The 27,922-nt window shown below is 37.7% G+C and overlaps 1 protein-coding gene across 4 annotated transcripts; it reads left to right on the forward strand.

Annotated features, from left to right (window-relative positions):
* Positions 1–113: 113 nt before the first annotated feature.
* TIAL1 (TIA1 cytotoxic granule associated RNA binding protein like 1) lies at positions 114–27,922 on the forward strand. Of its 4 annotated transcripts, XM_050959043.1 has the most exons (14): positions 115–335; positions 9,788–9,884; positions 13,786–13,935; positions 14,187–14,241; positions 16,136–16,223; positions 18,179–18,254; positions 21,009–21,117; positions 21,428–21,523; positions 21,629–21,713; positions 22,368–22,491; positions 23,288–23,427; positions 24,604–24,695; positions 26,586–26,655; positions 27,556–27,922. In XM_050959043.1, exons 1-13 carry the CDS (start codon positions 307–309, stop codon positions 26,624–26,626), a joined length of 1,182 nt encoding a protein of 393 aa, XP_050815000.1. In that variant the 5' UTR covers positions 115–306; the 3' UTR covers positions 26,627–26,655; positions 27,556–27,922. The 4 variants fall into 4 exon arrangements, with proteins under 4 accessions (XP_050815002.1, XP_050815000.1, XP_050814999.1 ...); XM_050959045.1 differs by having other exon boundaries at positions 114–335; positions 13,837–13,935; positions 26,586–27,922; XM_050959042.1 differs by having other exon boundaries at positions 26,586–27,922.

Here is a 27,922-nt window from a genome sequence, read left to right on the forward strand (position 1 = left end):
AAGTCTTATCCTCTGTGACTACGGGCCCCAGACGGCACCGCAGCGCTGTGGAGGGGAATGGGAAGGAGAATCCGGCCGGAGAGGGAGCGGGCTGCGGCTGCGCAGTTCGCGGCTTCCTGAGTGGCTGGCGGTGGCGGCCATTTTGTAGTGCTGCCTCCCTCTCTTGCTCGGACTGCGGTGTCGGGACCTGGCGCGGGGGCGAGGCGGAGCGAGGGGAGCTGGGGCCCGCACCTTCCCTTCTCGTTGCGCGGCGGAGCCCCCCCAGCGCGCCCCCCGGAGACGGCTGCGGACGGCCCTCACGCCGTGATGGAAGACGACGGGCAGCCCAGGACCCTGTGAGTGAAGAGGGAGCGGGAGCCGGGCGGGGGGAGCCCAGGGGGCCTGGCCAGGAGCAGCCCCCGGGTGGACCCGGGGTTGGAGGACCCCGGGAACTAGCGGGAGGATATTGCGGGTGGGGAGGGAATTCAGAGCGTGGCGCGGGACGTGCTGCCACAGCATGAGGAGCCTGGCCTGGGGAGGGAGGCGGATATTGACGGGAGGGGGTGGGGGGCGAGGGGAGACCACAGACACTGGAGAGAGGAAGGGCAAAGTGGATGATATTGACGGGAGTTGGGGGCGACCGAGATTGCAAGAGGGAGGGAACAGGAAACTAGAGAAAGTGGGAAAGGGGGGAGGAGAATTTCGCGGGGAGAGAACACAACCTGGAGGGAGGCAGAGGATATTGGGTGGGGGGAGGCATGGTCCAGGATTTGGAAGTGTGGGAAGGGAGAGGAGTAAAATACCGACTGAGGGGAGGATCCAGCAACTGAAAGGCGAAGTGCAAAAATGTAAGTGAGGTAGGAGGAGGAAACTAGTCAGGATGATACTGACTTTGGGAGGGAAGTGGAGAGTCAGAAGCTGTGTGAGTGTAGAGGGAGGCCCTGGGGAGATCCAGAATCGTGAATGGGGTGCGTAATCAATGGCTGACAGTTTCGAGGAAGACATGTACCTTATTGTACTCTTAAGGCTCAGGGAAGAGCATTAAGATAGGCATGTACATACGCCTGCTTCGTTATTGTGACTAAACCCTCCCTTCACCCACCTGAATTGTATATGTGGCAGAAGAATACCCACAACTACTCCAAGGTAAATGGATTCCTCATGGTTCTAGTTTGTGGTGTCATGAAACAGATGTTCATTGTTTTATCTTCTTTCCTGGGTTGAGGTGAAGACCATTGTGACAGAGGGGTTCTTTCCCTAAAACTGGGTGTTTAGAAAAGTCATTTTTTTCTCCAGTGCTTATATAGTATGTTTTTTGGTATACACTATCATAAGAAATCACTACATCTTGAGTTTTGTGTCAGTGTGTGGTGACTTACTAACAGCTTGAAGGTTTCCTTCTAAGCAAATGAGCTTAATCTTACAAAAATTCCTTAAAATAAACAAATGTGAGCTTTTGAGTTGCTTAGTTTGCTAATAGTCATATTGAAATATACTGTGCTTTAGTTATGTTGGAATATTTTGGAAAGTATAAATAGGCACTCTATATATGCGTTTTAAAAGGTCTATATATAAAATAAGTTTTATTCAAACTATTTTTAGTTAGTTTATAAAGTCAACTCCCTCTGCCAGTTTTGTGAAGAGCAGTATCTACTATATCAGGGGTTCTCAAACTGGGGGTCAGGACCCTTCAGGGGGTTGCGAGGTTATTATTACATGGGGAGTTGTGAGCTGTCAGCCTCCAGCATTAATAATGGTGTTAAATACATTAAAAACACTTTTTTATATATTTATTGGGGGGGGTTGCACTCAGAGGCTTGCTGTGTGACAGGGGTCACCAGTACAAAAGTCTGAGAACTTCTGTACTATATGAAATACAAAAGACTCAAACTGTGCATGTGGGCAAGAAGGAGGGTGCCCTTTTGCCTGCCTTTGGAAAATAGCTTTGAAATGGCCTTTGGAGGCTAATTTGGGTTGTTAAGACACTTAAAAATGCAGACTGAGTTGGGAATAAAATTGGTCTCTAACCAATTTTATTTTTCTAGGTGACAGTCTGTCTCTTTCCCTTCTCTTCCCCAATCCACAAAAGTTGGATTTGATAATTCCTGATTTAGCATAACAATTACAAGGCCTACCTTTGCTCTTTGAGGTGATACTTTGAGTCCTTCTACCCCAAATAACTTTTGGAAATGGATATTGACTACCTAAAGGGACTTGGAATTCACTTATGACAATGGGGAATAATCTTAGGGATTTTTTTTTTTTTTAAGTGAGGGAAGGAGAAAAGAGTAAGGTGCACAGTGAGGTTTAATTTAATGAATTAGATATACTCCTGACTTACCCTCTAAAAACAAAAAAACTTCTGGGAAACTTAGAACTAGGCTAAGTTTTAAATGTGTTCTGACTGCTGCTGCTGTCAAGTTCTGGTGTTGAGTTAATAGTTTATACTTTTGATTGAGGCATCAGGAAGTGAACTAGTTTAACCCTTAGCCATTTAATTACAAGATTACATTTGTGCTAAGGTGTCTGAAATAACACCTCAGAAGAGCTGCAGAAGAAGATTGAATAATCACATATGATTATATCTCTGCTTAATTTGTGAAGTTAATATACAGTAAGTGCTTTTCTTAAAATACAAAGAATTTTCTCTTGCATAATAGTATCAAAAATCCTGCTGTAGAATTGCTTAGACGTTCCAACACCTCTGGCTTCATCTGAAATACCAATAATGTTTTTAAATTTAGGATTCTCACTTAAATGCTCATCTTGGTTTTTTTTGTTTTTGTTATGGTTACTGTATAGCATTCATGCCTTTTCAGTTGAACAAGATGCTCACTGACATCTAGTACCAAATAGTAATTGAACTCTAATTGTTTTTAAAGTAAGTAGTAGATATTTTATATTTAAACCCAATTGATCAATTGTATAATCACGTGGTCAATAAAATAAGTGTCACGGTTCTGTGCGCATGTGGTATTTCACTTACCAGAGATAATAGATCTTAGGAGTTCTCTTCTATTGCCATACTGGAAAATACTGTACGTTATCATTTTTTTCTTCTATAGAGACCTGCAAGTTAGGGATCAAATGTTTTAATTGGAAAAAAACCCTAAAGGCATTAGGTCCTAAGTAATTGTTTTAAATATTAATTGCCTACAGTGTTAACTTATTTTACAGTATATCAAGTGGTATTATATTACTTTCTGGTGTTTAATGACTTAATGGTTAAAAGTATCTGAAATACCAGAAATTTAAAGACCATTTAACCTCTCACAGCTCACAGGCTTTTATATAAATCTGAAAAAAATTATTGTTGGCTTACTTGTCAAAGGAAATAGTAGTATTTTGATAAATTGTCAGCTTATTTTTATAACTTAGCATAACATGGCAGTATGGTAAAGAAGAAAGAACTATGTTTACCTCTACAGTGCCTCATATAATGGTGTCTGGATGCTTATCAGAGTCTCCTTTTTAACATTATATAGACAGTAACAGCAAAAAAGTACTTTTGAATTGATCCTCAGTGCCACATTGGTTGAGACTGAAATCAGTAATAAAATATATTAGACTAACAAAAAAGCAATACAGTTTTTGAGGCCTCAAAAGCTCTTTTGGTAAGAGTACTTTAGAACTTTCATATCAACCAGATGTGTTGTTAGTAAGTTTTAGTTGGAATCAAACTTACTCTTCTAATGTCTATCAGATCCTTATCCTTCACAAACAATAGACATTGAAGTCTATTACTTTGATTCCCTGGGAAGCTAGAACATGATTCCTACCAATGATCTGTTCTCTGACTTTGGACTGCCCTTTTTGCACACTAAAGTTGTTAATTCTCCAAGTTTTGTAATACTCACCACTGTACACAAAGGTGTTATATCACCGACTATGCCAAATTATGTATTTTGGAATGTGGAATCTGATCCGTGGGGCACTGAGCTGAAACTGTTAAACTTTGAATCTCAAACTTCACTTAAAGCTAAGTCTCATAGATAAAGGTAATTTCTTTTCAATTGAAATTTTTATAGTACAATATGGAATTTCTAAAGCATTTCCTTTTCTCCTGCTGCTCACTAGCAGTATCTGTGAGATGATGCCATCTGACCAAGTCAGAGAGTTAGAATTTATGTGAAAATTTCATCATATAACGTACCCCTTTTCTTACCCTCCCCACAAACATTCAGTATCCTCCTTTAAGGTAGAACCTGGAAGAACTTTGATGGGCCAAAAAGAAATAGCTATAAACATAGCTGTCCTCACTTGCCTATTGTACAGTGATAAACATGTCACCCTCATAGTGTCTTTTCCATCCTCTGCCTAGTTGATTGTTGTACTCTACTGTTAGGATTTTTCTTCTACTAGCTTAACAGGATCTGTGAACTTCAGATATTGTTTCTTGGGGCTGGTTTTCACTACGGGGAGATCCACACTGCTGCAATCGATGCATCGGGTCGATTTAGTGGTTCTAGTAAAGACCCACTAAATCAACCACAGAGTGCTCTCTGGTTGACCCTGTTACTCCAGCTCCTTGAGAAGATTAAAGTAAGTCGACGGGATGCAGTTCAGTGAAGACACCGGGGTAAATCGATCTAAGCTATGTCAACTCCAGCTATGTTATTCACATAGCTGGAGTAGCGTAACTTAGGTTGACTTACCCCGGTAGTGAAGAGAAGTCCTTGGTCTGTAGACATTGTCAAAATCGTTCAGTAGTACAATGTCTTGGACTTCTGGTATCTGGTCTAGGTTTTTAAACTATGCCTATCAGTGTAGTATGTAAGTGCCACAGTTTTATAGAAGGGAACACACCGTACAAATATGTCAGTGTGCATGAAGCCACAGCATATTGATGTCCCATGAATTAAGGAGACAACCTAGAGAGGTATAATAAGTGCCTTTCTCTGTTGTATAATATTTCAGTTTTGCAAAATCATACTATCATCCTGTGGGTTATAATAATATAAAAAGCTTGGAAGACTTTGAAAATGGTATTTTTGAAAGCACTTGCTTTGCTCGAAACAACATCATATTACATAGTTCTGCAAACTTAGTATTTTATAGTCTTAATACATAGTACAACTTTTAAACTATACACAATTTATATTAAAAAACCTTTCTAGGCTGGCTGCATGTTACAGGTAGCTGTTTCCCTGGCTGTTGTGAAGTCACAAGTATATTGGCTTGCCACTCAAGCTAAGCTGGTGTTTTGTGGCTTAATGGGAAGTGGATTTTGGTAACATAAGACTTCAGTTCCAAAGGTGCTGAGTGTCTTCCTTATCCTGGTTATTTGGGATAGTCAAGTACTTTACACCAAAGTTGTTTGATATTTGTATTTTGTTTTAAGTCATCTTTGAATATATTGGGGGCAGTGCTAATATTAAGTACAAAGACTGCATAAAATATTAAAGCTAAATCTTGCTCTTGAACTCCGACTGGCCCAAACTTGTATAAGTTTGCGTGGTCAAATTGTTCATGTAGTTCTAGAAATCTGGACTCTGCAGATATTGCTATGCTTATGTTATTTAACATTATATTACAGATTGGTCTGAGGGTACATCTACATTGCAAAAACAAACAAAACCGTGACATTGAGTCTTAGACCATGGGTCAGCTGACTTGAGGTAATGGGGCTTGTGCAAAAGGGCTAAAAATAGCACCATAGATGTTCCTGTTTGGGATGGAGCCTGGGCTCTGAAACCCAGCTCCAGCCCTAAAGGGAACATCTACACTGCTATTTTTAGCCACATAGATTGAGCCTAAGTCAGTCTAACTTGGCTCTGAAACTTGCTGCTGCAGGTTTTTGGTGTGTGTGGTTTTTTTTGTAGTAGAGATGTACTTGAGTCTACAGTACCGCAGTTTCAGAATGGTAGCGATTTAAGAATAGTGTTAAAACTGCTTTTGTCTATTTTTTTTGTAACACTGAAAGTTGAAGGAAAACACTGCAATATAGAGTGATGCAATTATCTGATACGCATTTAGGGAATTTTAAAAAGCTTGTTCTTAAGCCAATAAAGCAGTGGTCCCCAACCTTTTCGGCTGGCAAGCTCCAGCCGAAGTACCACTGCGGTGGTGAAGCACCTGCCAAAATGCTGCCAAATTTCGGCAGTGACGCCTCTCAATGATGCCGCTTGCCATCGACGAGAGGCGTCCCTGCCAAAATTCGGGAGCGCCACCTCTCGATGACGTCACTTGTCAATGGCAGACGACGTCATCGAGAGGCGTCCCCACCGAAATGCCGGCGGGTGCTCTCCCGAGGGCCAGGACTCGGGCGCATTAAGATGCCCCCGCGCCCATGGGCACCGCGTTGGGCACCATTGCAATAAAGCATTACACTTCCTTCAAATCTAGGAATTAGTTGTCCCAGGGTAATATTGCTTTTTTCCATAAGGAAGCAGCCTACAAATGGCTGAAACATGAGTTATAGCAAGTTCTTAAAAATCATTATGCAAAAGTTTTAATAGTTATATAAGTCTACCTACTGTTCTTTTTGGAAATTTTTTAAATTAGTGTGGAGTAAAGCTTATGCTAATTCCTGAAGAATGATTTCTTTAGTTTCTTGCCAGCATGAAGGAGATTCTGTTTTGTATAGTTTTTGCACAGTATTAATATACACTTTGGAATGATGCTCTTTCTGATCTTTTATTATATAGCAAACGTCTTCTCTCATTTCTTTGAAACAATAGAGATGAAGTCAACATGACTTAATTGTGTTTACTGTCATGTTCATGCCGTGCAGTTGATCAGTGTGGACTATGTACACCATTTGGGAATGTGTTAGCTTATACTGCTGCAGCGCTAGCAGAGGAAACACAAGTGCTCATTATGTAGGTCCTACAAAAATAATGGTTATTTCTTGACAAGGATTATTTTATTTATAATCTGGAGGGATTTTTTTGTCTGATTCTAGTAATATCCTTGAAGGTTAAATTTTGTGTTCAGAGTATGAATAGTCTGCAAGTTCTTTATACATTAAGCATTGTTTAGTCCAGGGGTGGGCAAACTACGGCCTGCGGGCCACATCCGGCCCGTGGGACCATCCTCACTGGCCCCTGAGCTCCTGGCCTGGGAGGCTAGTCCCCAGCCCCTCCCCTGCTGTCCCCTCTCCCCCAGAGCGGCCGCCATGCTCTGAGTGGTGGGGCTGTGAGCTCCTAGGGCAGCGTAGCTGCAGAGCCTGCTGTGAGCTGGGTGGTGGCCGTGAAGTGGCCTGGCTCCAGTTGGGCGGTGCGGCTATAGCGCCACCAACCACTGATGCTCCAGGCAGCGCAGTAAGGGGGCAAGGAGAAATGAGGGGTTGGATAGAGGGCAGGGGAGTTTGGGGTGGTGGGCAGGGGTCTGGATAGGGGTCAGGGCGGTCAGTAGGGAAGTGGGGTTGAATGGGGGCAGGGGTTCCAGGGGGGCAGTCAGGAAGGAGGGGGTATGGATGGAGTGGCATGGGACAGTCAGGAGACAGGGAGAAGGGGTGGTTGGATGGGGCAGGGGTCCTGGGGAGGCCGTCAGTAATGAGAGGAGGGGTTGGATGGGGCGGCGGGGGTCAGAGGACAGGGAGCGGGGGTGTGTGGATGGGGCAGGGTTCCCAGAGGCTGTCAGGGAATGGGGGGAGGGGAGGTTAGGAGTTGGGGGCCGGGCCGCAACCCCCTCCCCTAACGGTCCCTCCATACAATTTACGAAACCCGATGCACCCCTCAGGCCAAAAAGTTTTCCCTCCTCCAATTAGTAGCTTTTTTTTTTTAAATTAAACTAATTTTATATGGCATATATTTATGTACACCTCCATCTCGATATAACGCTGTCCTTGGGAGCCAAAAAATCTTAGCGTGTTACAGGTGAAACTGCGTTATATCGAACTTGCTTTGATCCATCAGAGTGCGCAGCCCCCCCGACCCCCGAGCACTGCTTTCCCACGTGATATCCGAATTGGTGTTATATTGAGTTGTTTTATGTCGAGGTAGTGTTTGTGTAGCTGGCTGCTGTATATTTTTTTTTTTGTGTGTGTGTGTGTATGTGTGTATATGTTTGTATGTAGCTGGTTTATCTGGATATCTTTTTTAAAAAAGTTTTGTTTTGGTGAAATTTATTCTAAAATGTTGTGAACCATTAGTTTCTGATAGTTTTCCCTACTGTATATAGAATTGACTTTGTAAATATGCATGCATGTTCTAAATGGGAAAGTTTATATCCAGGTGATACCTTAAAAAAGTTATTCAGGACCCCAATTAAAATTTAAGACCTTTTGAGAGATTAGAGAAACAAATACTTTACCTTCACAGAAACTGTAGTTAACAAGTGCTGTTTTGAAACCTAAAAGGTTTTCTCTTGATTTAGATCTGTGTGGTACTGGTGCAAAACCAGTTAAGTAGGTAGGGTTGATTTCAGCGCCATTGGAGAAGAAGACTGACCAATAGGGAACTATAACATTGGCAGAGAGTTTTTCAGGCTTTTTCAAAGGTAATAAACAGACAAAAGGGAGTAAATGTAAGTGTTTAAAAAGTGATTTTAAAGATAATTTGGTGTTTCTCATTTTTTAGTTGAAGGAAGCAACTTTTCAGACATTTTAAATGGCTTTCACTTAGTGTATTTCTGCCTTCATTTTTACCTGTATGAATTAAACTTCATATTGAAGTTTTTTGAAAGTGATACGTTAATGCAAAATGTCTGTGATTTAACAGGCACACTTGAATACTTATAGTTGGATGGTATTGTGATACTCTTAAGTTGTAAATATACCTACATGATGTGAATGTTACTGTCCTCCATATTGGAGGCTTTATTGACAAACACACACATTGAATATCTCTGTACAATTTTTACATATAAATTCAGTTCCACACCTGTGCATTTAATTCCTGAAATTTGATAATTCAAATTAGAAAATGTATATTTTCAGCAGTTTTTCATGACATGGCTTTATCTTTTGTGGAGGTGAATTCTAGATTCTCTAATAGCTTTCAGTATTGAAGAAAGTAAATGAAGTTTCCTGTTGGAGTTTGAGTAGGAAACTTTTTTTGGCCTGAAATTGACCAACCGATACACTTTTAAATTTGGAATTGTCATGAAGGTTGTGTAAGTACTAAGAAGTTCTTAAGTCTTAAAAAAAAAAAAAAAAAAATTGAAAGGGCAGTATAGTAGTTTGTATGAGAATGACTTTTGGTCAAAACTTGCAGGAGTGTATGGTGCATGTGTACTTTTTTTTTTTAAATACACTTACCCTCCCTCTAGAATTCCCAGTTACCACAACAGACGCCTGTGGAATACTCCTTGTCTATACTACCTTCTAAGTTACATTGCTTGTTTGTGGGTGTGTTTTTCCCCAAATGACTAGATGCAATAGAACTAAAGAATTGAGCTCTCTAATTATGAGATAACTTGTCATCTTCACATGTGGCTGAGTTATATCAATAAAATATTTAAGGAATATGATGTTGGATATATAAAAGAATAATTTTTTTCCTACCCTCCAAAATGGTGTTAGGCAGGTAGTCAGTGGATACTAAAAGTTGATTTTAAACATCATTCCCAATTTGATTGCCTATTCTCCCTTTTTGTTGCTGCTGACAAAAGTAATACTGCTATGTACTATTACATGACTATTTCTAGTTTCATGATCTCGATTGCATTGCCAATCTTATAATTTAGGAAACGTGTTCATTTAGTAACTGTGAATAAGTTCATATGCAAATATTTTAAAGTATTTTGTTCAGTGTGGGATATTTAAAAGGAGGTTTTACATAGAAATCATATAATATGTTCAAATCTATTATAAACTTGAAGATAAAGTTGCTGGATTTAAAATGTTGTTTATTTCCTTGTGTAGCTATGTAGGAAACCTCTCCAGAGATGTGACTGAAGTACTTATACTTCAGTTATTCAGCCAGATTGGACCATGCAAAAGCTGTAAAATGATAACAGAGGTAAGGCCTTCCATTTCCAAATGGTTTCAAATATAGCATACTGGTTTTGCATAAAAATGCAGAAAATCAGATTGGCGGCATATCTCTGCAACACTGGTGTATGGTAGAATGTGGCTTCTTAAGCAAGCTGTATTTGTAAAGCCCTGCACAGATACAAATTTATACCCAAATATCCGGATATAAATTGGTATCCATGGAACCACTGGGCTCTCCCAGGAGCAGTAGCGGTGAAAGGAGCAGAATGTGGGGCTGCCACTCCCAGGACCCAACGCCCTGCGCCGGCAGCTCCTCTCCTCCTCCATACTGTCCCCAGCCCTGCCCCTGGCCCTTCCACGCAGCTGTTTGCGTCTCCTCTCTAGGGGTGTGCATGCCACTTGAACACAAGAGCGCGACCAGGAACAGCTGCCGGTGAGCCTGGTACCCGCCCCAGTAGGCATGGATGGGGCAGTACAGCTGCGCTGAGGAGCCGCTGGCGCGGGACGCTGGCTAATGGGAGCAGAAGCCCCATGTTCTGCTCCTTTCACTGCTGCCTTTCCTGTGAGAGCTGTGCAGTTCTGAGGATACTGATTTATATCTGTGACTCTGCGAATCCATGAGTATAATTTTGTATCTGCGCAGGGCTCTATCTATTTGGACTCAACACTATGCATGACTCAGCAGTTGACAGTCTTTGAGCACAAGCTGACATCTGATGCAACAGAGTTTCTGTTGCCATGTACTCTTTAGGAATAAGCTCCTTCCAAGACAGTCTTCAGCTTGTATAATTGAGTATTTGCATCCTTTGGTTTCATGACAACTTAATGGAAATTTCTAGCACTGCAGACATCTTAACCCAATCTTTATAGTTCTACATTTTTAATAACCATGGATGGTTAAATGGAGTTATAGTATAAAATCTACTGTAGATAAATTCTCAGTCACGCATGTTCACTTTCTTACCCAGTGACTTTAGCAGCTGTCAATAAATAATCTAAAATGGATGAAGGGTTGAGATATTCCAGCGACTTTCACTGACCCAGTACTCTTTAGCCAGTCTACTAGTTTATCCTTGAGTTATCTGACTTAGCTATCTAATATGAAAGAAAATAGCTCAGTAAGAGTAGAATCAGTGCCATTTTCTTAGTCAAATTACAGGTTTCACCTGTAATAAAGTATCCAAATGTGCGGGGCCCTTTTATGGCCTTTAAAGTGTGTGTGCATTCAAAGTTCAACCTGAAATTGGTGGCCTGTAGTAGTACCAAATATAAATGCTTGCTTTTAGAAATTATTAACTGGCATCTTTGTTTTGTCTGAGTTTTCAGATTGAGAGAAAACAGAATATGGAATGTATGATGTTTCTCTTAGGGTGGCTCACTACAATCAGCATGATAACACTTGTATTTTATATTGTGTTTAATAGATTGCAAATATCTGAATGTCTGTGGAATTGCATCTCATTCAGATTTAGATTGAAATATTATGCTGGTTGGTACAGTAGGTCAGTATAACAGCTATTAATTTGTGGAAATGCATTTCAAACCTAGTTTGAGTAATAGGTGCCTTAAAACACCTTTACTCCTTGTTCCCATTTGTACATCTTGAACATGAGTACATAATTCACATTCAACTGGCAGACTGTTTTCCAGAACTAGAATAGTGGGTCTATTGCAGGTGAAGACATGGCAAAACTATACTTATGTATACAGATTGAGCGGCACCTGCCTATCCTGTCCTTCTCTCTCTAAAATCAGTGTTTAGTTCTCATCTTTTCACAGGCACTAAACTAGCTCTCCTATTTAAGAGCATCTTGCTCAAGACCTAGTCACCAACTTCTCTCTCATCTCTCCCAGTGGAAATAGTATTGGATATGTCCATCTGTGATGGTGCATAGTTTCTTCCCCAGGACTAATTAGTGTGCTACTTTTCTTTGCTCTCAACTCTATGCTTCCATTTTTGTTATCCCTCTTGTAGAAGACATGGACCAAATAGTAAAAAATTGACTAGAGATGTTGGGTGCCCATCTTGAGATGGCCTAAATGGGTTTGATTTTTTTCAGAGAGTGGATGCTCAGTAATTTTTGCAAATTGGGACCTTTAAAGGTATCTTGAATTGGACACCCAAAAACTGAGGTACCCCAAATCACTCCTTAAAAGGCCCTTTAATTGAAATGAGGGTGACAATTGGGCAGGTTCTAATGGAAGAATAAACTCTAATACATGTACTATGGATCCTTAGTTTCCTCCATTCTTCCTCTTCATGTAACAGGAATGTGATGGGGGGAGAGAGAAAGGGGGCATTAAGCCTCACTTGTATCTGTGGTGTTTTGGGGCACCTGGGCACCTACCCTACTCTTGGTGGTTAGTGAAGCCATGAGACTGTGCAAACTCTAAGATATGCTTCCCAAGGCCTCCAGCCACATCCTGTCCTCCTCCTAACATGTCCCTATCACAGGGGCTGAGAAGAGGGCCAGTGTAGAGACTACGTGGTGGCTCTGCACCAGTTGGCAGATGCCCCGTACTGAGGGTGTTTTGAAGGGCTGTTTCTGTCCTCTTCACTGTCCCATAGTGCTACGTTAGGGCCAAACTATCCAGTTCTCTTGTGTCAATATCAGAGATGTGGGTGAGTGACTGCCTTCCTTTATATCCCTCTGGAAACTATATTTGAGCACATATTATCCCTTAAATAGGCATTTCTTTGTATCTGATACTTCGCATATGAACCAACAATTGGCAAATAATGATTAAAGTAGTGTGAAATAAAGACCCAGTCTCCACATTTTTGCTGGCATTACTGGAGAAAGTGCTGCTGTGCAAGAGCACGGTGGGTTAGCAATTAATTTACAACAGAAATTTTCCTATACATCTGAAAGAAGGCAGAAGGGAAAATGAGGTTCTTACAGTGAACTGAATTTTGTTTTAAATTAACATTTTTTCAGAACTTGCTTTATGAGCTCTTTGGTCCTGGGATTGTACATGGAATATCAGTAATGCAGATATCCCAGTGTAAAACTCCAACTTTGTGAAAAATGTTTGCAGTGTGCACTAAGCTTAAAACCTAGAGTTTGAATTTCATACTGTAATGATGATTACGATTTGATTGGCTTCTCAGAAGTCATTGACTTTCTTTACATTTAATGTCGCTGTTGTATTTAATAAAATTGTTTAGCAATTAGTATTATTTAAAAGTGACCTGAAGGGCAGATGGGGCTGTTTGTACCCTTCTTTTTCCCTGCTTCAAAATGTCTAAAGAAAGTCCAACAGGTTTATCTGCTTGATTTTATATTACAATTTCAGGTCTTTCCAACCCCAGCAGTTCGTAGCATACAGTATGAATGATTGGAGACCATGTAGCATTATATCATCATAAGTATTGAGATTAAAGCTTGACCAGTTGTGAAGAGAGGATTTTTAGTCACTTTTACGCTTTACTATTGACTCCTTCAAAAGATATTTGCATCCAACTGTTGACAAGATTCAATATTTTCACTTGTTGGAGCTAAAAGATCTCCCACTCCAGTTTTCTGGTCTACCAAGGAGTCCTTTGGCAAATAAAGGAAAGATTTTGCCAATCAGGAGGAGGAGGAAGAAAAACTTGGAGGGGATAGGAGAGAAATGATAAACCTTTTGGGCTTTCTTTGTATGTTTTAAAGATGCAGAATTTCCGAAACCCATTTTTCCCCTCTGAAAGTAACCTTAAGGTAAATTGTTGTGTTAAGCTTAGTAGACTAATGCTAAATGAGGACTTGAAAAATGGATTTAACCTTGATAAGAAATGTCCAAAATATCTTCAAAAATAATTTTAAAAATAAGAGTTCAATGTATTATTCTTAATGTTATTTTAAAGGTTATATCTAATACTAATGAAATAACATTGTTAAAGTTTCTAGCTATAAGTAATATTTTTTCCTGGATTTTCTTCTCAGCAACCCGATAGCAGAAGGGTCAACTCTTCTGTTGGATTTTCTGTTTTGCAGCATACAAGCAATGACCCTTATTGCTTTGTGGAATTTTATGAACACAGAGATGCAGCTGCTGCATTAGCTGCGATGAATGGGAGAAAAATTTTGGGAAAGGTAAGTTGTATAAAAAAAAGCTAAGGTTTAAGAAATTAGATTTATGTAAAATATTTAAATTATGTGAAGAATTTCACTGAAAACAATTCATCACAGTCTTGCTTAAAAAAATACATCCTCTGATGCCTTAAAAAAACTCTTTCTCTTGCTATTGGAGGAGAACTTGTGTAGGTTAATATTTGTAAGTGGCCTTTGAGTGTACATTACTTCCTAGTTTTATGAATTTTGCTAAATCTGACATTTATTTTCAGGAGGTCAAAGTAAACTGGGCAACAACACCGAGTAGCCAGAAAAAAGATACATCCAGTAAGTAATACCACAGCATTACATTTTGAAATATTTGTATAGAGATTAGTGTAAAAATAGGTTGCAGTGACAAATGTCTAAATATTATTGTATTTTACCTCTCATGCTGAGTTTTAATAGCAGAAATACCCACATTTGTGTTTACAATTGAAGTCTTAAAACGTTCCCTGTATTTTACTCTATTTTACAAATGGTGGAAACTAAAGAACATAAGAAAGTCTGACGCAGGATGGTCAAATGGTCCATGTAACCTAGTATCCTGTCTTCTGACAATGGCCAATCCCAGATGCTTCAGAGGGAATGAACAAAACTGGGCAATTATTGAGTGATCCATTCTGTCTTGTCCAGACCCAGAATCTGGCAGTCTGAGGCTTAGGGACAGTCAGAACATAGGGTTGAATCCCGGACCATCTAGGCTAATAGCCATTAATGGACTTATCCTCCGTGAACTTACCTAAATCTTTTTTGAGCCCAGTTATATTTTTGGCCTTTACAACATCCCCAGCAATGAGTTCCCACAGGCTGACAGTACATTGTGTGAAGTGCTTCCTTATATTTGTTTTAAACCTGCTGCCTGATAATTTCATCATGTGATCCCAATTACTTCTGTTATGTGAAGGGGTAAATAACACTTCATTTCACTTTCTCCACACCATTCATGATTTTATAGACCCCTGTCATATCCCTCCTTAGTTGTCTCTGCTAAGTTGAACAGTCCTGAGTCTTTTTTAATCTCTCTTCATATGGAAGCTATTCCATATCCCTGTTACTTTGGTTACCCTTCTCTGTACCTTTTCCAATTCAAATTTATCTTTTTTGAGATGGGGCAACCAGAACTGCATGCAGTATTCAAGGTGTTCACGTACCATGGACTTATATAGTGTCATTATGATATTTTCTGTCATTATCTGTCCCTTTCCTAATGGTGCTTAACGTCCTGTTAGCTGTCTTGACTGCTGCTGCATATTGAGCACATTTTCAGAGAACTACAATTACTCCAAGATCTCTTTCTGGAGTTGTAATAGCTAATTTAGTCCCTGTCACTTTGTATTTATATATGGGATTATGTTTTCCAATGTACATAACTTTGCATTTATCAACATTGAATTGCATCTGCGATTTTGTTGCCCAGTCACCCAGTCTTGCGAGATTCTTTTTAGCTCTTCACAGTTAGCTTTGGGCTTAATTATCGTGAGTAATTTTGTATCATCTGCAAACTTTGCCACCTCACTGTTTACACCCTTTTCCAGACCATTTATGAATATGTTGAAAACAGCTCTAGTCCCAGTACAAATTCTTGGGAGACCCTGCTGTTTACCTCTCTTCACTGTAAAAACTGAACTTTTATTCCTACCCTTTGTTTCCTGTTTTTCAACCAGTGACTGATCCAAGCGAGGACCTTTAGCTCTTATCCTATGACTCCTTACTTTGCTTAAGAGCCTTTGGTGAGGGAACTTGTCAAAGGCTCTATGAAAGTTCAAGTACTATATGCACCGGATCCCCCTTGTCCACATGTTTGACACCCTCAAAGAATTCTAATAGATTGGTGAGACACGATTTCTCTTTACAAAAGGCATGTTGACTTTTTCCCAACAAATCATGTTCATCTGTCTCTCTCATAATTCTGTTCTTTGCTATAGTTTCTACCAGTTTGCCTGGTAATGCAGTTAGACTTACTGGCTGGTAATTGACAGGATCACCTCTGGAGCCTTTTTAAAAATCTGAGGTGGAGAAGTTAAATTGCTGTTGAATGCCTGATGGAATCCTTGAATTAAATTTCTTGGGAGTTCCTGGATCCCAGTTCTTTGCTCAAACTCACTTTTTCAGAAGTATGCAAGGAGTTAAATTGCTAGATAGCAGTTAAATATTTGATTAGATAATGCTTTATTTGCAGATCACTTCCATGTGTTTGTTGGGGATTTAAGTCCAGAAATAACAACAGAAGACATCAAGTCAGCATTTGCTCCTTTTGGTAAAATATCGTAAGTATCATAATCAATATTGCAAACATCAGTTCAGGGAAAACTCTAGCATAAGTTTGTTTTTTGTCTGAAATGGTATTTCTTCATCTTTTTGCAGATTGTGTGATAAGATTTTCATTATATTGGGGTGGATGGTGAGATGTCTTCATTTCAGGTTGTGCATCACATGTTTATAAATACATTTAATGAATTCTGTTCTCCAATCTTGTTGAAAGCAGTATGCTTTTAACCTAATTTACATATAAAGGTCATTCCGGTTTTTAATTGAATAACCAGAAAAATTACAAATCAACAGCTTTTGTTAGTGTGACGAATTTTTTTGCCTAGTGTTTGCGTGCAGAATAGTGATTTCAAAAATTACAAGTGGGTGTATTCCATCAGACTTGCCTATAGGCAGTATAGGAAAGCAGGTAAATATCAAGGTGTAATTTTGTGATGCATTAAGTGTAGCTAGTTATAAAACTTAGCGAAGTTGTGAACATATCTTGTATAATGTAAGTTTTTTTCCTGAAGTATGAAATAACTTTTCAATTAATAGAAGGGGGGTTAAGTTAAAAGTGCTGTATTTCAATGAAAAAATGCTGTGTTTATATTTGTGCACACTTCTGCCAGTTGAGGGATAAATACCTATCTATATTACATATTAGAGGTTAGATTTCAAAACAGCTATTGTGTTTTAATTGAACATGTTAAACATTACAAGAATTCTTGAAGTGCTAAAGCATGTATGTGTCTTTGAATAAGGTAGTGGCTTCAAAAAAGTACATTGATCTCATATAACTTTCTTTTTAAAATCCTTTTAAAAAAAAAAGTTACACTTGAACTTTTTGTGCTACTTTACAGGACTATATTTCTGCTAAGAACAAAAATTCTCATTTTTCTTGCTCTGTACACTTTTAAATGAACCATAAACCTTATTTCTTATCTTCTGCTATTTTGTTGTTTACTTTGCTTTTTATCTCTAAATGTGGTAAGTAGTACTGTTTAAAAATCAATATAAAAAAATACAGGTTTCTATTTCTCAGTCTATATTTATACCTGAGACCTGCAGTTTTTCTAAAGTCCAAGTCACAATTAAAAGTAATAGCATTCTGGTTATTTTGCAGAATTGCTCATAAGAATGGACAGGATCTTGAAGGCTAACTGCAAGGAACTGTGCACACTGGAACTCAGTTGTAGATTTTTTCTCATTTCTATTTATTCTTATTATACATTATTTATATATACATATTTTAGTATTTACATTTTAACATTCTATATTCAGTGCAGTTCTATATTTCCAATCATTTTAACTTACTCACTAAAAATTTCTGTGTAAATTTGTTGTTTTCGTACTGGTGTGCTTAGCATTGTTGTTAGTTTTATTATCCTTTCTTAAATTTCTGAAAATGTCAATTTTTCAAAATTTACAGCTGCCCAAACTCCAAAATGATGGTAGAGAATTGACCAAGAAAAATAAAGAAATCTGTTAACCAGGCCATGTATGCCTTTTAATTCCTATTTTTTTTCCTCTTTTTCAATTTTTTAATATTTCATATATTTTGTATCACTAGGCAGGAGACATTTAACTATTTAGAAAATGCATGGTAAAGTAGATAGAACTGTTACAGTAATTTATAGAACAGTAAACCTTAGAGGATCTTAGCTAATAGAATTTTAGAAAAGGAAACTTTGTTCCTTTTTAAACTTCGAATTTGAGCATTTTAGTTTTAGCCAGAAGAGGTTATGTGGATAGGTTGCATGTTTATTACATGTTATTTTTTTGTCCTACTGCTTTTTTCTAACAGGTAAAGAAGCAATAGGGAGAGTTCAGGAATGGCTATAGTTTTAGGGCTAACTGAATTTATAAAAAAAGAAAAACAAATATGCTCACAATACAGTGTGTGTGGTTCCTTTTAGTTTTTATTTTGAAGATTAATAATAATTCCCTCATACAGCTGTGCTTCTTTTCACAGGGATGCACGGGTAGTTAAAGATATGGCAACTGGAAAATCAAAAGGCTATGGTTTTGTATCATTTTATAATAAACTGGTGAGTAACCACGCTGCAGGAATAATCTTTATACAGATTAGTATTTATGCAAAGCAGTGATTAAAGAGACTTGAAGTCATCTGTATTTGGGGGCGGGGCAGGGGAAGTCGAAAGTTTCAAATACTAATCCTGCCAGAGTCATCTCACCAATTTTTGTAATTTTACAGATTTTTTTCCCCTTTATTTTTTTTAAAAGTTTTTTCCCTGCCTCTTTTGCTGTGATACTTTTACTAAGGATCCCTTTCCTAAGGTAAATGAATTGATCATTTAGAGGAAAATATTGAAATTGACTATAAACAAAGTACTGTCAAAGAAAAGGTAAAAGTGAAGAGATTCCTTCCCCTCTCCCCCAGTAATCTTAAATATAGTAGTAATGGGTAAAAATATTCCAGACAGAAGTGACTTACATTGACTATCCCTTTAATAGGATAGCTAAAAATCTTATTTTTTTTAGAATTATGTTAAATAAATAGTGTCCATAGTTAATGGTACATCCTCACTATTTATGACAACAAGGTGCTTTTTATAAAGAGTAATTTTAAGTTATACCATATGCTAACTAGACTATCTGAGAACATATTGTGAAATGAATTGCCCACACAAGGTAGCTGTGAGAAACAGAGCTATTTTTATACAAAAGTACTTGACGGATTGTTTACATGACTCCTCCATATTGCCTTCCTAAGCTTGTTTTGTGTATTGAAAAAGACAAATGTACAAATATTTCAGGGTCTTGGGATTATAACAAACATGCTTCTAGTGCTTTGTTGCTGGAAGTATTTCACATAGTTCTTTCATTTTTGTAATGTTGAATGAAGTTCAGTGATTTCATCGTTAAAAGGACATTCCATGATGAACATCATAATAAGAAATCTTGGTTTATTAAAATTGAAAACACTGAAACTCTAGTTTACATTTTACCATTATGCTTTGTCTAATTGGCATTCCTTAATACAGACAGCAAAAGTAGATTTTTTTTATTTTTTTTTATTTTCTGGTTCTCTTGCATTATCATAAGATTGTTTCGGTTTCCAGCCCTGCAGAAAAATTCTGAGACTATTTATATTTATATAGAGCCTAAATTACATGATTGTTCCTTTTTTAACAGCATACCAGTGAAAACACAGTTCAGTTTGGCACTTAGTATTTTCTTAGTGTCAAATAGGAGCACATAATTTTGTACCAGATACTTTAATTAAAAAACAACAACAAAACTCTAACTGATAAGAATACCAAAAAAAGGCTGGGTTTGTTGCTTTCTGGAGTGGTAGTCTATGTAGATCACCTGCTGCTTATTTTAAGTGGAAATAAGTGTTTTAAAAATTACTTCCTGCATGTGCCTGTCTGTTTTTATCTGGTATCCCTCCCTTTCTCTGTCATATTTGAGTCTTATTTTCTTCCAAAAACATGAAACGCATAGAGCCAAACCTACAACGTTCTGAGTGCTTTGTGCTGTTCAGTCCTGAAAGTGCTCAGCACACTGTGGGACCAGGATCACTGTTATATCTCATCTGCTTCTGTTCCTGCTTTTGTCTTTAAGCTCCTCCGAATTTCCATCCATGTATTCTCAGCTTTGCACCTTGCAGTTCAGGGAGATGGAACCTGTCCTAGCCCCCATGACTTGAAACAGTCTTTCAAACTGTGCCCCATATGACTGTCTCTCCTCCTTCAAAGTATCTGTATTTAGGGGTGCACTTGTGAATTATGTCTGAATTAAGCTGTTCAGACTGTTGGCTGTGTTTATTTTCCATGTTTGTATGATGATGTTTGCTTTATGGCTCTGTAAATGTTGGACTGTGTTCAGAGGTGATGTAAGTTGAATACCATGAAGGGGCAAACAGAAGGCTGTATCAGGGAAAAATGGGTGACATGAGGTTGTTAGGTTGGGTGGTAGAGAAGGTACGGCCAATCTTAGCTTTGCAAATTCCTCTTACATACAGTTCTGCCTTCCCAGAATGTAGTATTTCCTCTTATATCACCATTTACTACCAAAATTTAACCACTATGCAACCAAGTTGATAATGGTTTTGAACACGAAGATGCAATACCCTTTTGCAGGAATTCCTTCTTGATACATAATTTGTCACACTGGAAATCTGTGAGTCAGGAGCGTATTGATTATGAATAGTCTAGATAAAGGAATAAGATCAACGAAATTCATAATTGATTATGAAAGTTTTTCTATATCCAAGTATAATAGATTCTTGTTACTTTCCATCTGTTTGTTAAATGCTTTTTTGCATACTGCGTTCCCCATATAGTTGTTGGTAAGAGGCTAATTATAGTATTATTTGAGCTTTGTAAACTAAACTCTTACGTTTTGGGTTAATTTATTTTAGTTAAGGTTGCTTTTGGTAGACATGACCTTTTTATAACGTTGATCGGGAGACCACTGGGTATTCAATTATAGGCTTTGTTTCTGTTTGCTTGTCTAGGTATAATATCCTTGCTATACACATGGCTTCCATTGTCTTCTGTTGTGTATTCTGTGCATTGGAAATAGCAGTTCACTAGTGAAGTAATTTTTTCATTACTGGATTTTGATGTTACTGCAAAATTTTGTAATGTAGCTGCTTTAATATATTAAATGCCCGAAGCCTTGAAAACTGCAGTAACTTTATTAGTAACTGGTATTGCTGCTATATGTAAATTAATCCCAATGACAAACGAGTGCATTCTCAAAAATAGTAGGCTTACCTATCTTCTTTCCTTGTCCATGAACATTGATTGAGTCTTAATTTTGATGTCCTTCAGGATGCAGAAAATGCAATTGTGCACATGGGAGGCCAGTGGTTGGGCGGCCGTCAAATCAGAACTAACTGGGCAACACGAAAACCACCTGCTCCTAAAAGTACACAAGAAAGTAAGATGCTTGTATTAACCTTGTATTAGCTCTCCAGCACATGTACTGTTATGCTGGACGTGACAATGTTCAGTTAGCAATACCCTTAAGCCATCAAATTTACTTAACTAGTAATTCAGTATGTGTTTGACTCCCACATATTCAGGAATAAAAGGCCTAGTATATTAAATCATTATCATTCTTATTTTTCCTGTTGATTTGTCTTAAAATATTGAGCAGATTTGTCAACTGTATAATTTTATAATTATATAAAAATTATTGGAAACCAAATCCTGTTTTAATGTTTTAAAATGACCCTTTCTATGTATAGATAGCACGAAACAACTGAGATTTGAAGATGTAGTAAATCAGTCAAGTCCAAAAAATTGTACTGTTTACTGTGGAGGAATTGCCTCTGGACTAACAGGTATGAGTCACTTTTATTGGGGGTATGGAAGACGTGTTAAACAACTAATGCGTTTTCAGCCCCCAAGGTTGCTAATGAATTGGTTGAAAATGTCATCTGTTATAGATCAACTTATGAGGCAGACGTTTTCACCATTTGGACAGATTATGGAAATTAGAGTTTTTCCAGAAAAAGGGTACTCATTTGTCAGGTAAGGCCATTAAACTAAATCTACGATTGTTTAATATATTAGTATTTCATGTATTGTTCTGTAACATGTACTTGAATTAGCAGTGCTGTTAAATTAAAAGCTCTCACTGTTGCACTATATATTTGTAGGAGAAATTGAAGCTTTAAAGGTCATGGGCATTTGCTCCTCAGAAAATAAAGGCCTACGAAGGCAGCCAAAATTTGGTGTAAGATTTTTGCATTTCTTGTGATTAGAGTTGTCTGAATATCTTTCTTATTGATTGATTTTTGATTTGCTGGTCATTGTAGGTAAGGTTGTGTCAACCCAAAACACAACATTTTAAACTTTCAGCAAACTGAAAAGTGGAAGAAAATAAATAAAACCTCAAAACTTGTTTAGATTTTGAGTTATTAAAAATGAAATTGAAGTACATTTCTAAACAAAGTTTTTTTGGATTTTTTTGTTTTAAACTATTTTGACAAATTCAACACACGTTCACAGATGTTTCGATTGAACCAAATCTGTATTTGGAGGGAAGAAGGGGAGGAGAGTCAGTCAACAATTTTTCACCCAGTTCTACTTGTGATGCATGCATGCATTCACAGTTCTTTAAAGTAATAGCACTATCAATTATAGTAAAACATAATGTTAATTTCTTTTCTATCTTATCTCTAGGTTTTCAACCCATGAAAGTGCGGCACATGCTATTGTTTCAGTCAATGGAACTACAATTGAAGGACATGTTGTTAAATGCTATTGGGGTAAAGAATCCCCTGATATGACTAAAAACTTCCAACAGGTAATTAAATTTAAAATCTGGTTTTAGTAGTGTGTGTTTTTTGCATAAGCCAGCTGTGTTACGTGTAAGATCATTATCTCTCCCCATTGATAATTACTAATTTAATAATAATGTAAGACATTTAGTGAAATTGCATGGTGTGGTCTTTTTGGTACTGCACATTGCAGTTCCCTACCAGGTTGGGCTTGCGGCTTTGTAGGAACAACTTCTTGTATGATTCAAGATGGGAAGCAGCTTTGAGAAATATCTGAATTCTAGCTAATTGAGCTACTGAAGACTAGCTCCATCCCCAATCAATTATTCTATGGTGGTAATGAAACCTTAAATTCCTTATTGCAAAGGCAGTTCTGTTTTCAATAATTAAAGCAAAGAATTGTAACTCCAGCAGTATCATAACTCCATAGATTAAGGTTTTGCCCTTGCCAGAAACCTTAAATTTAATACGTCTGTAAGGGTACATCCACACTACACGCCGGATTGGTGGGTAGCGATCGATCTGTCGGGGATCGATATCTCACGTCTCATCTGGACGCGATAAATCGATCCCTGAATGTGCTCCCGTCGACTCCGGAACTCCACCAGGACGAAAAGTGGAGTCGATGGGGGAGCCGCGGCTGTCGATCCCGTGCCGTGAGGACGGGAGGTAAGTCGAAATAAGATACGTCGACTTCAGCTACACTATTCCTGTAGCTGAAGTTGCGTATCTTACATCGACACACAAACTCCCATCCTCCCACCCCCAGTGTAGACCAGGCCTAAGAGTTGTACTATGAACTTTTTTTTTTTTTTTGGCTAGGTTGACTACAGTCAGTGGGGGCAATGGAGTCAAGTCTATGGAAATCCACAGCAGTATGGGCAATATATGGCCAACGGATGGCAAGTACCATCTTATGGAATGTATGGTCAAGCGTGGAATCAACAGGGATTTGGAGTAGAGTAAGTGATTATATTTGTTTCAAATATTTTAAAAAAGGTGTGTTGCAGTTCTCCAGGAATGTTAAAACTCTCCAGTAAGCCTCACTTCAGATTAATTTGGTATCAGGAGTGCTCTTGGCTTCAAGCCTTTCTGGCCAAACCCTCTGCACTAGAAAGCTTAAGTCTGTTGAATTTCATTTACCTAAGTGGCATACTAACTCTGAAGGGTATGATCCACCTAACTGATCATTCATCCGCTCTTAAGAGTATTTAAAATATATGTCCAGAACAGTTTTTTAAAAATTGTCTTAATTGTGTAATATTCTCCTGATGATTTCACAGTAATATTTTTCACTGCTGACTTGTCAGCATGTTCCCCCTCTCCCACCCAGAGGTGTCTCCATTATGTTTTCCTTTTTTATACATTAGTGATGTTGATAGAAGTTTGCACAGCTCTTGGAATAATGTTAACTCTTGCTGTAAAATCAGCTGAGAAGTTGATGTTGTTTGTCTGTTCCCAAGTGTTTCTTCAATTAAGTGGCTTCAGACTGATTATGTTGCATTTATATTTCCATTTGAAATAAAGCCAGAGAAACTTGGCTATGGCTACAGCAAGAATTTATATTTAAGTACTACATAAAATCTGTCTAACTTGATTAACTTAGTCTTTAATACTAAAATTAAATCTTTCTTGCATTTGAATATTAATGGAAAAGGTGCAATACATATTGCTGAGTTTATAAAATTAAGTTGCTCCAAATGCTACCAAGTTGCCAAGTCATCAGCTCCTGTAGATAAGAAAACTGTATAGGGTCCGGAGAGCTCTTGAAACAAATGGAATGTTTCTTCTCCATCTGAGGGAAACCAAATTCTGTCTGTTTTTTGTTTAACTTAAATGGGGGCATTTAAAATTGATTTCCTTAATAATTCCCTTTTATGTATTTGAACAATACCTTTCTGCTTTGGAGATTGCTGGCCCGTGCAGCTAGTATGTAGGTTTCTTGGCTTGTGTTTTTTTCCAGAAGAAGGCATATTTTAGGAGAAGAACCTAAAATCTCCCTGTATGTGCATTATATTTGTGAGAAGCTGGGAAGCTTTTGACCTTGGCAGGAGTAGAAGGTAACAGAAGCAATATCAGATTTTGCATCTCTTTGTAAATAACTTGATTGGCTTGCCTTTTTTTGTTTGTTTTTAAAGCCAAACTCCATCTGCTGCCTGGATGGGTGGATTTGGTGCTCAGCCTGCCCAGGGACAAGCTGCTCCTGTAATACCTAATCAAGCTGGATATGGTATGGCAAGTTACCAAACACAGTGAGCTGGGACTCTATTTAAATGTGTGTATTTCATGATAGGCTTCAGTTTCCAGTGATACTCTGAAGACTGGAATGTAGACACCGGAAGAAGAAAATATTTATTTTAAAAATGGAAATGTTTGGAACCTTTAGCACAGCTTTGCTTTGGTGAAGAACACACATGTCTTCTAGTTCTGCCTTTTTAAGTTTTTGTTCATGATGGATATGAACATGTTTTTCTTTGTGTACAAAAGCTAAAATAAAGTCAATAAAGACAATTCTGACTGCAAATTTTGATATAGTAGGATAAATGGCTAATGAATTTGAACCTTAGATTACCATTCCATTTTTTTGTTCTGTCTTCAGTGTTTTACATCCCTGTGCTTTTTAAGAGAAATGACGTTTGAAATACAGTAAGTTGTTTTCAGTTAAACACAAATCCTGAAATTTAACTGTGGACCAATCATTACACCCTGTAAGACAGTAGTGGTTTTTCAACAAATATGAGGGCATCATTCAGAAAACATACATGCTCTTGGAAATATTTTTTTAAATATTTAATTTTTCTATGTGCTTAAAGAAGCTGAAGTCTGATACAAAATAAACTTTCAATCTAAGCTGAAAAACACTACTGTCTGAGTTATTTGAGCAAATTTTGCTGTCCACGTTCAGGCACATACTAAAACTTTTCAAATCACTGGTTTGCTTTTTAAAACTGTAGTAATTGCATTTAATTTTGAGAAGCAAAAATGTTTTTGCAAGTATGGTGTTTGTATTAGTCAGGCAGTCATACTTGTGCTTTTTACATAAAGTTTGAAGGCTACACATTGTAAATATTTAATAACTACAATGTTTCAAAAGCATGCTCAAACATAGAAGTAGCTTGTAATTATTCAAAGTAATACTTAATATACTCTACTGCTTTAAATGCAGTAGACTGACAAGAATGTGCAAGACTGACATTTCCAAAGTTGGCTATTATGTAAAGTTACATAAATTACTATACAAAGAGCCTTAATTTTAATTTCATAAATCTTTAATGCATCACATTTTGTCATTAGAAATCTGAATTTTTTGCTTTACATTATTGGGTATGTAAATACCTTCGTTAACAACCTTGTAAACCTATTTCAAGGTTGTTATAAGTTGTATAGTATCTTGAGTGTTTTGAAAAATCTTGGGATGTTTTTTAAGTCTAGAAATATTTTGCCCAAGAATTTTTTAACAAGATTGTTAAAAACATCTTATTTTACAGAATATTCAATGTGCCATTTGGTAAATGGAGATGCCGTTGAAACAGTACACTGAGTTGTGACTTATTTTTAACTAAAGTTTTTGTCTTTATGGGTGGTTTGCATGTGATGAACCTGTACAGAGGCTGGGTTGTTTGTGTACTGAGTGTGTAAATGGATAAATCATGAAGATGTTTAAATGGTAAACTTGGGTTATTTCTGAATTATTTTATGGATACATTGATATAAACTGCCTCAATAAATTTGAAGTTGAAAATGAATGTAAGTTAGCTATAAGTACTGTGTTTTACCTGTGACAGCTAGGGGGTGCAAATGTTTCAGCTGTATATTTGAATACACTGAGACAAGCACTGATTTTTAAAAAAGCATATAGGATATGCTGTGGTAGTCCAGTGAAGTAAACTTGCATTAAAAATGGATTGTTGCATTTAAAGGGTTTACAATTCCAGAAGAAAGTCTGAGAATCTGGATATTTTAGTCTGTTGTATTTCTTTCATAGATATTTTAGTTTCAAGTTAGAATAGGATTTTGAAATGGAAAATTGCTTTAATATTACAAATCTAGCCAAGTAGTTAAAATGACTACACATCTTACTGTTTCAGAGAATCGAATGGTTTATTCATTCCTTTTGCAGCCAAATTACTTACAGAACCCTTATCTCTTGGATCAAGTTGAAAGGAAGGAGTTCTAACAGAAACTAAACAGTGAGCTAAATTATAACTGCAGATACATATATGCAACTCTGATGCACACCTTATGCATGCAATAGTGTCTGGAGTCAATGTGGAACCCTAAAGTGCTTGTGATGGCAGAAGTTGGGCCTTTATCTCTCTGTTTCTCCTTTTACCTGCTGTTCTACTTAAGCTAGAAATTTGTCTAAATTTTGTATATATGTGTATCTTGAAGCAAAGATTGGCTAATACATTGTAGTCTAAAAATTTCCCGAATAAGTCTGACTTCTTATAACATTTATCTGGTTAAAAAAATTTAATGAATCCTGAGTTATTTGAATTTGCAAGTTACTTTAAGGTTTGTTATTTGCTTCCGTGTGAAGTGTGGGGGTTCTCCTTAAGGCTAGGTGTTGGAATATAACTAAAGCAGTAAAATTGTTTGTGTTTTGAGTTTGTACTGTGACTTGAGCAGTATGTTCTTTCATGAGTTTACTCAATATTTGATGCTCCCAGTACATCATCACATAAACACCCAATTGAAATTGGGAAGAAAACTAAGGCCTTGATCCTGCAAGATCTCAGCACACAGATCTTAGAAGTGTGATATGCCCATTGCAGGAAAGGGCCCTAACTGAAGTCTCTTTTCTTCCTCCTGAGAGGCACAGTACACCGCTACCTCGATATAACCTTACCCAATATAACACAAATTTGAATATAACCTGGTAAAGCAGTGCTCTGGGGGTGCGAGGCTGCGCACTCCGGTGGGTCAAAGCAAATTCGATATAACACGGTTTCACCTATAACACAGTAAGATTTTTTGGCTCCCAGGGACAGCATTATATCGAGGTAGAGGTGTATTTGTCTTTCTCAGTTAGTTTCTTCTAATTGTTTTTTTTAATGCAGCTTTTCTTTAACACTGATATTTCTTTGCAGAATACTCAAGATACAGGAGTCTCCAGTGTCTTTAGACTAATGATTCCATAGTACCGTGAGGAAGAGTTTATACTTTGATTGCTTTATTCTCAATAACACTCATAAATACACCAGTGACAGTTACCTTTCATTTTTTTTGGCACCAAAGAGTCTCTTGCACCATTCTGTTTTTATGAATGACTATGTTGTAATCCACTATGCTCTCCAGTTGCCGAAGTCAACTACTACATTACCCCTTGCAACTAGGATTCTGGATTTCAAACAACATTGAGTTTTCGTGGCTGAAGTTGATGGGTGAACTTGAGGCAAGGTTGTAATCAATGTTTTCAGAAAACATTTAAATAAAAGCAAAAAGTTATAAATGGTT

This window comes from Gopherus flavomarginatus, chromosome 6 (genome assembly GCF_025201925.1).
Source record: "Gopherus flavomarginatus isolate rGopFla2 chromosome 6, rGopFla2.mat.asm, whole genome shotgun sequence".
NCBI classification, from domain to species: domain Eukaryota; kingdom Metazoa; phylum Chordata; order Testudines; family Testudinidae; genus Gopherus; species Gopherus flavomarginatus.

Coding starts and splice junctions, on each gene's coding strand:
- TIAL1 (XM_050959042.1), top strand. CDS start 307: ATGGAAGACGACGGGCAGCCCAGGACCCT. Junction 21,118..21,427: donor TCCTAAAAGTACACAAGAAA/GTAAGATGCTTG, acceptor TTCTATGTATAG/ATAGCACGAAACAACTGAGA. Junction 22,492..23,287: donor TGACTAAAAACTTCCAACAG/GTAATTAAATTT, acceptor TTTTTTGGCTAG/GTTGACTACAGTCAGTGGGG.